At 39.6% G+C, this 12,028-nt stretch overlaps 1 protein-coding gene across 1 annotated transcript; it reads left to right on the top strand.

The window, feature by feature from the left end:
- The first annotated feature begins 2,032 nt into the window (after window positions 1–2,032).
- LOC131775162 (alpha-glucosidase 2-like) lies at window positions 2,033–7,131 on the top strand. Its single transcript, XM_059091252.2, has 4 exons — window positions 2,033–3,564; window positions 4,109–4,797; window positions 5,120–5,476; window positions 6,653–7,131. The coding sequence occupies exons 1-4, from the start codon at window positions 2,033–2,035 to the stop codon at window positions 6,937–6,939; spliced, it is 2,865 nt and encodes a 954-aa protein (XP_058947235.2). The 3' UTR covers window positions 6,940–7,131.
- The last annotated feature ends 4,897 nt before the right edge of the window (window positions 7,132–12,028 follow it).

Genomic DNA, 12,028 nt, shown 5'->3' with positions numbered 1-12,028 from the left:
GAGAGAGGTAACTGTGCACCGAAAATAGCATAGCTAATCTAGGCGGTGTAGAGTATATAAATATATACAACATAAGATAATAAAAATGGGAAAACATGTATATTTATCTGCAATCTTATATCAGAAATTTTGTATTGTAAAAATTGTCAAGATATTCTAAAGATTTATTTCCAGAAGTTAGGGAAAGATTTCCAAATAACATTACACTATTCTATAACAAATCTATAGTCCCATGAGGCAGTGTGTTGCAAGAACTGAATGGATAATGAAGCATGGGGTCCTACGAAAATATGGCAGAAAGTATATATATGCAGCCTCCTTGCATAAAAAGCTTCCCTTGAGAATCATTGTATAGCATTCTGTAGTCAATTACGCCCACTCCTTTCAGCCCCGGAATTTTTCAGATTTAACTGCACCTTCCATTAGAGGTCCGTCCAGCGAATTTGATTGCAAGAATATTTAGTCTTATACTCAAGGTAAACAAAATGATCAGGTAGTTCTCTTTCAGCAAATACGCTGTCTTTCAGCAAATACGCTGTCTTTCAGTAAAAATGCAGAATATGGGGCTAATCTTGTGGTGTTTTGCTCAAGTGGCCTTGCGACTCGGCAGCAAAATTGTAGCAGTCGTACATGGCGATTCCTTTAGCCTCGTTAAGTTAAATTACGGAAATATTTGTATCAAGGGCTAACTCTGATCGTATGCCGTTAATTATTGGACTAGGCTTATCATGCTGGGGTAGTTTTCAGTTACTATGGGGTCATTTTGTTCGTGTGCATTACTAATAAAGCTCTTACCTTTGTTCTTTTACTGGTAGTTTATAGAAAGGGTCAATTACTGAAATTTGTTCTTCAAGCTAAGGGTATTATGCAATAACTGTTGGGTTATTTTGTTTGCATGCATTTCGGCTTAAGTTGGTTTGTACAATTACAGACCTGAATGCTACAGCTGGTCATAAGCCAAAGTTATTTTGCCTCGTTTGTGAACAAACTTTTCGATGAAGACCAGGTTTAAACAGAGACACGAAGAGCCATTTTATTGAGACTCAATTGAACAGAATTTGAATTGGAAATTGTGGAAGTACATTCCAGTTTCTATACTAATTTTGAAGAGTAGGTGTAAATGCACAATGGTTCAAAACCAGAGGAACTCTGCATTTCATACCAAAGCAATCTTTAATTGACAAATATTGTCAAAGTGATTCAGTCGAGCTTGACACCGTTATGTAGACAGTACAGTGTGGAGAATCCTTTTTTTGTACCTTAAACAGCTAAGTGCCCTTACCTCATAGCTAAAGAAAATCAAATGTGTGTGTTACGTGAAAAACATTTATTCCCTGTTCCATCTGCCCTGGAGTGCAAAATATTAGAAAAGGTGATAATACTACCCATAGTGCCACAATTAGGGTCAGATAAATCATGCTCGAAATTTGAGCTTTCACCCCTGATAACATGGCATTAAGCCGAAAGGATTATGCCAAAATTGTTCGTAATCATCAGTTCATAATTTGAACTAATTTGAACTAGCTTTTAAGAGGCAAAACACAACATCTTATTATATCCCTAAAGCACAAATTAGAAAGGCAGGCTCACTAGTACTCAAGCAACAGAATTTTTCGCTCGGTAAACCGTAACATCGAGGGAATTTTTAAGGATTTTGTCGGGATCATGCTTGATGCGCGGGTGATAGCTTTATGCCCAAAGTTAAGCCAGCATAGTTTATCTGGCCAAAGTACCACAATTCCACACAATGCAGCCCTTGAATGTCTAAGGAGCGAGAGAAAGAGGCGGAATGACGAGTAGGTACCGCAAATTTAACATGTCTCGATGTGAAACTTAGTTCACGACTGTTTTGCTGTACCAGTCATTTGTCACCTTTTTTAATCACCAGTATATAAATTCATATTCTATGCCGTTAATTATTTTAACAAAAGTGACGATTTTCTGCTTCAGATAAATAACTTGACCGAAAAAATTTCATATTCTCTTGCTTATCTTACTTGCGCTTCTGCAGACCAGTATCCCAACCCCTAAGATGACTGCATACCGCTACGTTCCTGCGGACGAGTTTACTCCAGAGTCCAGAATTAACTGGATCCCTTTAGGCAGAGTAACGAAGTGGATTCGAGAAGGAGAAGAACGATTGGAAGATAAATTTACCCTCTTCCTTGAAGGCGATCTTAAACTTTGCATCTATTTCCTTTCCCACGCCATGTTCCGGGTGCGGTTCAACCCTGACCCTAAAGCTCCGTATGGGAAGACTCTCTCTCCAGCCACTGAGATGGGAAGGATCGAGGCTTCCGATATCAAAGTCGAGGAACAAGGTGGATTTCTGAGGATAGGCACCAATAAGATTGAGATCCGTGTCAATTTGAGGAAATATGCGTTATCCGTGTACCGAGATGGCCAATTGATTCACGCAGAACCAGGAGACTACAACCTGGTATACGTTAAGCGCGATGATGGTGGTGAGGCTATCGCTCAATTTAAGATGGCGCCGACTAATGCTCAGTATTTCGGGTTTGGAGAGAAGGCAGGTGCAACGCTTGATAAGCGACGTGTTCCCAAACAGCATTTCTATGGCCAATACGTAGGGGGAGACGAGAAGATCGGAGCTGCCATGACATTTTTCAACTATGACAACTTCGGCTACACTGCACCAGATCTAGCACCCGATGGTGAGGTACAGGGGCCATTAAATCCTAATATTCCACTGTATCAGTCTTCACCGTTCTTCATTGAGCACAATCCAGAACCAATCGGAGCATTTACTGGTCCTTCGTACGCCAATGGATTTCTGATCGATAATACTTCGCAGACATTTGTAAATTTTCGCCAGGAAGACCAGTATTACTTCGGAGTACTGCACGGGGAGCTTGATTATTACTTCCTTGCTGGTAAAAACGTTGCCGAGGTACTTAACGAGTTCACTCAGCTGACCGGGCGTACTAAGCTGAAGCCAAAGTACGTGTTTGGCTACCACCAAGGAGGGTTTGGCCCCAACTACAATACCAAGTGGAAGCTACTGGAAGTGGCGCTGAAGTACCGTCAGTGGAAGATTCCAATTGACGGGCTCCATGTGGATGTGGATTTTCAAGACAACTACCGCACTTTCACGCACAGCAAAAAGAAGTTTCCTGATCCTAAAGAGATGTTTGATGCCTTGCACGATTGGGGGTACAAATGCAGCTCCAACATCACACCCATCGTGAGCTGCAACACAGATGAAAATGGCGAGTACAGTCCGTACAAAGCCCTGGACACTGGAAAAGCCAGCGGCATCTTTGTGATGAACACACGGGAAGATGGCAGTGGCACCCATGATGAATTCATTGGTAACGTGAACTATGGGCGCGGTCATCTGACCTGGGGACACTACCCTGATCTGGGACGGCTGGATGCACAGAAATGGTGGGGCGAGCAGTACCGTGATCTGTTAGACTGGGGAGTGGACTTCGTGTGGCAAGACATGACCACTCCAGCCATGAAAGCGAGTGTTCATCAGCCTGACTGTCCCCTGCTGTCATTTCCTATGGATATAATGATCAGTGACACCGAGAAAACCAGGTTTGTGACAAATATGATGTTGGGGCTTGCAATGCGAGAGAATTAAGATCTAGGTAGAGGGTGAATTTGTGATATTTAAACATGCAGTTAAATCTTAAAATGACACCCATTTGCCCACGATCGATGTATAGCTTCTCTGAGGCCCTTTAACTCCGATGAGTGATCAAGAAATAATTTCTTCATAAAGATCAATATGACATCAAGCAGACAAGTAATGAGAATGAAGACAAACATAAAGTAAGGGATTAGTAGTGACCCAGTACCAAATTCTCCGAGATCACGTCATAAAAATTATATGGCAGACAGTAAGGAGAATTACCAATGAGATCTTAAGAGTGAAATATCAAGAACCCACGACCAGGTATATTCAGATAAATCCTGAAATCCAGAGTCGCGTGAAAGCTGTACAATGCACATAGATCAAAAAAGTAATCTATCCCCGAGCACTCATCAATCAATTTAGCCATAACTTCATGAAGATGAGGGGAAATTTTGAGAAAGGATTTTCTCGCGTTTTAGTTAATTCCAATGTTTTGTCCTCAAGGTGTTCCAAAGTAAGCACTCACCATGCCAAGAAACCATTTGCTAAGCTTCGCTCTTTGTACAATTACAATCTCTGCAAAGCCACTTACCGAGGTCTGGAGCATCTTCGACCAACCAAACGCCACTTCATTATCACGCGGGGCGGTTTCGTTGGAGTTCATCGTTATGCTGGACTGTGGACAGGGGACAGTACGTCAAGCTGGGAATTCGTTCAGATGAACATCCCATTAGTCCTCGGCATCGGTCTTTCTGCCCAACCTGTGTCAGGCTGTGACATTGGCGGCTTCTGTGCAGCATGGCAAGGCCAGATTGTAGATCCCGAGTTAATGGCCCGCTGGACCATAATGGGAGCGTTTCTTCCGTGGTTCCGAAACCACTATGATAACTATTACAAGCCATACCAAGAGCCGTACCGCTATGAAGAACCAGTCCCCACAATCTGCCGAAAGTACATTGAGTTGAGGTACAAACTTATTCAGTACATCTACGATGCCATGTATGAGAACACGCAGACAGGTAAACCCATCTGCAGGCCCCTGTTCATGGATGAGTACAAACCGGGAGAATTCTATAATGATGCACGCGCAGATGACCAGCACAGTAGGGGGTATAACGGTTTCACGGCCAACCGCTTGGATGATCAGTTCTTTTTGGGTAGAGACATAATGGTGGCACCCATTGTCAATCCAGGTTCGTTTAAATTTGTAGTAGCTAAAGATTAAAACATTCCACACTGTAATGGTAATGCTCAAACCTCCCTCAGAAACAGTGAAGACCATGAGAGACCCAGGAAAAATATTGATCGATGTAAACATACTGCGATTTTTTGGTTGTTGTCACCCGGTTGAAGATGTGCAGTAATTTACTCTCAAGGACAATTAATACCTTTTCTAAAGGCTTTGCTTTATTCTAGTACTCTCCGAATACCTATCTAAGATAAGGCCTATAATCTCATTGCCATTAAACGCCATTGAGTCATAAGGTAGTTCTAAATAACTTGTTGTATCTTCAGGTCAAGCGAACCGCGCCGTGTACCTCCCCGCTGGAAGTCAGTGGTACCGTTTTACAGATGACAAGTGTCCTTTGGAGAATCCGATCAATGGTGGGGTGGAGTTCGATTTCTACGCCCCTTGGGATGACCCTAGTAAAGACAACTGTGCCGTTTACGTTCGGGAAGGCGCCATTATACCCAAGCGCGAGGTGGAACAGTATATTGGTGAGCTGTATCGTCACGGTAAGATGAATCCCATCACCTATAGTATTTATCCCGGCCGAGACAGCAGCTACAGGTTGTATCTGGACGATGACGGTGTGAGTAACAAGGCAGAGACCGCTGGCGAGTACAGACTGACTGAAATTAGTAATGAAGGTGAGGCTTAGTGAACAAAGTCACGTGATTAGATTTAATTGGCCAGCTGTTTGCGCCCCGGAGTGGTTAAAAGCAAACCATCGTAATCATTCAGTCGGAAAAATAGCACATGTTTTAGGGAGAGTCAATCTTTCTATTGACAACGAGTATTCCTTCCTTTTCGGCAAAGACTGTCGCGCAAATCCAGCAAAACTAGTGGAAAAGAAACGATGCTAGTACGCCGCGAAGAACACCGAGAGTGTAGGTCCACATGGCGTGCTAACATAATTTTTTTTTCTAAGAGGCGTAAGGGAGGGACTGCCCGTAGTCTAACCTTTCTAACTTGTTCCTTGTGTTCACCCTTTTTTGTACACTTGATGGTACTGCTGACTTTAAGCAAACCACGTCGGCGATAGCAACGAGAACTTGACTAAACGAAAGATTTAATAAACATACCTGTAGTACGTTCTAAAATTTTGTTTATATCTTAGCCATCCTCTGCAAAACCACAAAGTGAAATCACCGAACTTTGGGTGATCTGAGAACAGAACTCAACGCTGCTTATGTATTTTATGCAGAAGATGATGTATGGCGCCGTTAGAGACGGTAATCACATTCACCAACCCGCGAAATTCTTAAGAAAAATAGAAATGAATTTCTTCTTCATCGACGTTTTCTTCGACGTTGCCGTCCCGATTGCTTAACCCTTTACACCCTTAAATCAGTATGAAAATTCTCCATACTGTTCTCTATATATTTCCCAAGTGTTGACAAGGAGAATTTGCTTAACAATCAGGAGCTTCTTCAGTTTGTGATCATTTTTTTTATTCTCGTGACCTTAGTGTGTAATCCAGGGGGATATTGTTGGGAGAAATTAAAATCTGGTCACTCTTAGAGGAGTCAAACAGTCTAGGTTAGTGAATGTAGGTCCACATGGCGTGCTAACGTGCTTTGAATTCAAATTTCCAAGTACTGGTGTGCGTAAAGCTTTCAATCAGAAAAACAAGGATTTTCTTGTTTTGTAAATGGTGAAACGAAACGAACAAAGTAAAACGATCAAAAAGAAGCATGGGCAGAACTTGACAGGATTATTATACTCATTTGAAAGTAAGCTGTCTTATCTTTTCTCTTTTCCATTGCTAAAATTTTCATGTAATAAAATAGAATTGAAATTATTTTTTCCCTGTTGAACACCAGGAATTCCCGGAGGTCAGCGGATTCGTATCAAGCGTCTCCACGACAAATTCAAACCACGTGAGACGTTCTACTACCTTGGTATGCCGAAAACGATCTGTCCAACTTCCGTTACGGCTGATAGTCAAGTCTTGCAAGAGATAACCAGAAACACAGATGAAGAAGCTGCAAAAGCCTTGGAGAACTCCAGAGATGCACCAGGGGCATTTTACTACAACAAATTTCTGAAGACAACATTTATCAAGATTTATGACATATTAAGTGACGTAACCGTGGAAGTAATGTTCTGAAAAGTTCTGGAATGTTCCTTTAGGTAGTATCACGTATCCTCACGTATCCTCTTATCGCTTCTTCTCTCTCGGAGGGACAGACTCGCATCTTTGCTCTCAGGCAAAGAGTGCTCAGAGGATTTTCCCTATAGAATTTGAGTGCTTACAAAAAATTCATATTAGTAATTTCTTCACGAGGAGACATAGTATGACCACCCTCCCCTTCGTCTGTGGCAAAAGTTGTTGGTTGTTTTGATGTAGAATTCGTTTCGACCGACAACATTTCTCGAGAAAGTGATAAAAAAAAACGCACCCGAACCTGTCTCTAGACACTAAGACTTCCTTATCATATTAAACATGGCAGTCTGCCGCCTTTCCCATTATCTGTGCATTTCGGAAAGCCGCAAAACTCTTGAATAAAAAGTTTTCTTTCAAACCGGTGCTCTAAATCTTCATTGATCCAATTTATAGGTGTGTTTGTCACGTTACTGCGTTCCAACCAAAAGCGTAGCTCCATCTTTCTGTCTATAAACCACACACAACCCTCAATTCCTCTATTCGCTCCGACGATGGTCTAACGCCCGAAACGTCAGCTTTAAAAACTCTTTACGGTGGCCAATTTACATTATAAATTCAGATGATAAACCAAATTATCTTGTTATACTAATATGTCTTTTTTATTTTTAAATCATACATTGATGCAAAAATAGGTAGATCTTTCTCTATTTATTTTTGATCGCAATCTGCGATTTATGATAAATAATAATTTATAGACTTATATTGCGCAATTATCAACATAAGAATTTTCAATTACGCATTACAATTGAATGTTAAAAATTCAACCCCTACATAGATACTAAAAACTAAAAATTGAAAATAAATAAATAAATAAAAAATAATAAATAAAAATTAAAAAATTAAAAAAATTAAAAAAAATTAAATAAATAGATAAAAATGATCACTAAGAAAATGTAAAAATATGAAATTAGATACAAAGAATTAAAAAGCTTTGGCAAATAAAAAAGTCTTAATGGCCTTCTTAAACTTGTTTAATGATTGGGTGTTTCTGATAGAGCCCGGAAGATCGTTCCACAATTTAGGGGCGGCGGCAGCAATATCTAATTTTGTCAAAGTCTTACTGGATAATTCCAGCTTCTGGAAACCCACAATACCACATTGGCGAATGTTTTAACTTCTGTTTCGTTTTCTCAGGAGTTTCCTGGTCTCAGAATAGTTTCTTTAATGCGTTAATTGTGAAATCATTCCTTTACACGTGCGAATTCATCACAAACAAAGCCTTTTTTTCCACCTGATCCTTAAGAGGCTGGATGAGCGTGCAAACAAAACTCTGTGTTAAAATCTGTGACGTACCAGCTAGTCATTGGCTGGAGTTACTAATCCATATTGTAACGTAGCTAGTAAATTAAGTGTAATCAAATTCAATTGCGCGAGCGTGCTTCATATTCCTATTGTGCACGCTCGTGACGTCAGCAAACAAATCCCTTGAGAAAAAAAATGTTCCATCGGGTTGAAAATGTTATAAAACAATTGGCTCATACGTCAGCTGTGCGTTCATCGAGATAATAAGGACTTGGGAAGTTTGGAGAGCACTGAGGAAGCTAGCAACTCTTACTCATCTTTCGTGCTCTCCAAACTTCTCGCGTGCTTCATATCTCGATGAACGCACGCTGACGTATGAATCAATTGTTAATTCATAAGAAACAGTACAATTTTCAGTAAACCACGCTCTACGCCGGAGAGTGAAGACGTGTTATTCCTGATGTTGAAGATTAAGTGGAACTTTGGGAGTAAGAAGGCGCTTGACTTGTAACGAAGAACACAGGAAAGCAGTTTCTTGATACTTCAACAGAAGGTGATCTCTCTTTTGGAAAATATTGCCTTGAAATCCTTCAGAAACCTGAACGAGTCGCAACTTCTTAATTGAACGAGTTAACACGTGTCAATTCTTGGGTCTGCGTGGCTCTTCGACTCGAAGTTCGATTGAGAAAGGGTGTCGGTCCCTGAAGTGTATTCTTTAATTGGAATAACGTGTGATAATAATTCATTGCCATCGTTTGATCTGGACATTAGAACAAGGATTTTTCAATGTTAAGTTCACTAGAGATCGACGTCATTTTGCTCTCTAGACTGCATTTCTGCGAAGGCAGAGTTATTTAAGCTTTGTGTAGATAAGTCCCTGATCGCAATGCTAATTTATGTTTCAGGTCTAGGGATGTTGTCGGAAGTATGGATGGATAATGGTCTGGCCAAGAGAAGACAATGACGTCGCTGAATTTGAAGAGGAATCTGCAGGGATAAGAATTTTGAAATCATTGAGTAGCAGTAGCAAAAATGGTGGCTGTCTGAATCTCATGTTATTTTTTGTAATCAGACTTAGTTCTTCACTACCGGTCCAATTTTATCTCTCTTGTGCTAGAAAATGGATACTTGTGGTAAATAATTAATTATTATAGCCACCATTTTTGGATTAATTTTTAATGATCGATACGGATTGTTTTGCAGACCTTGGGCGATCGCGTGTTTTTTTCATTCATTTCCACTACTCCCCGTAATTTGGTACAATTAATCTAAGAAAGCTTTTTCAAATTTACCTCAGAATACTTTTTTTTACATTGCCAAAAAAATTTGAATACGAACTTTGACATTGACGTAACAACAAAAAATTGAAATTTAAAAAAGTATGATCCGCTTCATCATTTGTTTTGCCTAACCTCACTCTGTGATTGGTCTAGAAAAGTCACTCCGATTTCTCAACCAATCAGATACAAAGGTAAAACCATTCACGATTTGGTCGCATTAGTAGCGTTTTCCCGCGCTTCGGGCAGTTTAGTTGTATTTACTTTCTTTTGATTGGCTGTTGTAATAAAAAGCTCTCTATATTCGTCTTCTTAACAATTAGGTATCGGATAGAAATAAGAGAGATGGTAAGTTTTGAGCTCGGTAAAGAAATAGAGAGAGATGTTATGTCGTCTTGTCACGAGCGTGGGACAAAGAAAAAATTTTGAGTCCCCATGAGGAATCGAACCTCAGACCTGCGGATTCCGCGCTCCGATGCTCTAACCACAAAGCCAGAGAGACTCTACGGTGAGCGAGGTCTATTATGAAGTTCATATGACACGCGTCCTGCATACTGCTAGGATCAGCAATGTCTATAGCGTAATGTTTGTAGATAGAAATACGAGAGAAACTTACCATCTCTGGTATTTCTATCTACAAACATTACGCTTTCGACATTGCTAATCCTAGCAGTATGCAGGATGCGTGTCATACGAAATTCGTAATAGACCTCGCTCCGCCCGTGGTGCCTCTGTGGCTCAGTGGTTAGAGCTTCGGAGCGCGGAATCTGAAGGTCTGAGGTTTGATTCCTCATGGGCACTCAGAATTTTTTCTTTGTCCCACGCTCGTGACAAGACGAAAAAACATCTTTCTCTAATTAAGTATCACTATGTAACCTTTGTTGATATCGAAAAAGAGTGATATTTGTAACTGAAGAGGCACTTAAAACAAAAATTTCAGACAAAAACCTAATGAAAATGTCAGACTTCAAATTTCTGGCAGGAATAACCCAACTGGGGCAATCTCACTTCACTATCCGGGTATTTATTTAAAGATAAGATTTTATTGGATTCCATTTCTCTTTTTTTATACAAAACGACAATTGAGAAAATTCAGGCAGATCGACTAGATGACAAACTCAGCTGATTTTTAATGATGATTCACAATCTATATGAATGAATGAGTGGGTTAACTTCTTCAACGAAGAGGAATTTTGTAAGGCAAATTGAAAACATTTCAGTACAGTGCTATTTTTAAACTTGTTTCGCTCCTTTTTCCCATCATTTGAGGTCGGTTTCGGAAAGAGAACATTGGTTTCAACGTTACGATCAATAATTCAAATAATTGGACACTTGTTTATGTCCTTAATTTTTTCTTATTTGCTGCTTGTAACGTGTTTACCAATGTTCTCTTGTCGTTTTGGAAGTTATCTTTTTAAGATCAAATGCCTGGGGGTGTTTCGGAAAACCCGAAGAAGTCCAATTCATTTCATAAACCAGTTTAAATGGATTTCATTTTTGAGGGAAAAAAAGTGAACTTTCATCTTTAGACATAATTTCATTCAGTGGTGAATTTTCTCCCAAAATTATGAAAAATAGCCATCAGATTGGACAAAGAACAATTGAAATATGCGAGATATTGTTAAAGGTATTGGGTCGTTATGAAGAAAAATGATTTCTTGTGGAAAGTCTGGCTATTATAGAAATGAGGACATAGGTGGCAAATCTTCACAAATCGTGGAAAAATGCTGTTAAATTAGATGAAGATTTATTCAAACAAGCATCTCAATCTTATTATTATCATCAAATCTTACCATTTCCCGAGGTTGTTCATCGGTTATATCAAAAGTACATAACATTTCAAGAGGTCCTGAATATTTTGGCATCTTGTTGGACGTTGGAAAAGTCTATATGGTCGTCACATGAAGTCGCAAAGGATCTGAATTTATTCGACAAGATGTTTCGTCAAAGTTTCTTATATCAGCAACAACAAATGTAGCTACCTCCCGTACATGTAAACGGAGGAGTTTCAAAAAACTTTAACCCAAACGAAGTTTATTCACGCAGTCTTGAAATAACATTCTATAGAAACGAAATAAAAGGTTAATCATGCAATTATCTAACTTAGAATAATCGAGCGCAACACTAAAGAAATGTTCTTACCGTTTAGGTTGTATACTTCGAGGTATTAATTACCGCTGGCCGAACTGACGGCACAGTGCTGCAGCAACGACAAGTAAGAAAAGAAAACTTAAGAAACTAAGAGTTTATTTGCCAATAAATTAATGCATCAATCTTAAAAAAAAAAAAAAAAAAAAAAAAAAACACGTACTCCGTCTGTCTAAATTATCATATTGCGAAATGTCGTTTACTTTTGCTGGTTTATATAACGCCATGTCCTCGAGTCATCAAACATCAATTTGGGCAGGCATTTGGTTTTAAAGTTTAAGATAGTTTGTTTACTCTTTAGTAGTAAAAACATCTTTTGTAGGAGATGAACTTTGTTCGTTTCATCTCCTACCTCACACCACGAT

Source organism: Pocillopora verrucosa, chromosome 13, assembly GCF_036669915.1.
Source record: "Pocillopora verrucosa isolate sample1 chromosome 13, ASM3666991v2, whole genome shotgun sequence".
NCBI classification, from domain to species: domain Eukaryota; kingdom Metazoa; phylum Cnidaria; class Anthozoa; order Scleractinia; family Pocilloporidae; genus Pocillopora; species Pocillopora verrucosa.
Note: the sequence above shows the minus strand (reverse complement) of the source record. Positions and strands in the feature narration are given on the sequence as shown.

Coding starts and splice junctions, on each gene's coding strand:
- LOC131775162 (XM_059091252.2), top strand. CDS start 2,033: ATGACTGCATACCGCTACGTTCCTGCGGACGAGTTTACTCCAGAGTCC. Junction 4,798..5,119: donor GGCACCCATTGTCAATCCAG/GTTCGTTTAAAT, acceptor TTGTATCTTCAG/GTCAAGCGAACCGCGCCGTG. Junction 5,477..6,652: donor GACTGAAATTAGTAATGAAG/GTGAGGCTTAGT, acceptor GTTGAACACCAG/GAATTCCCGGAGGTCAGCGG.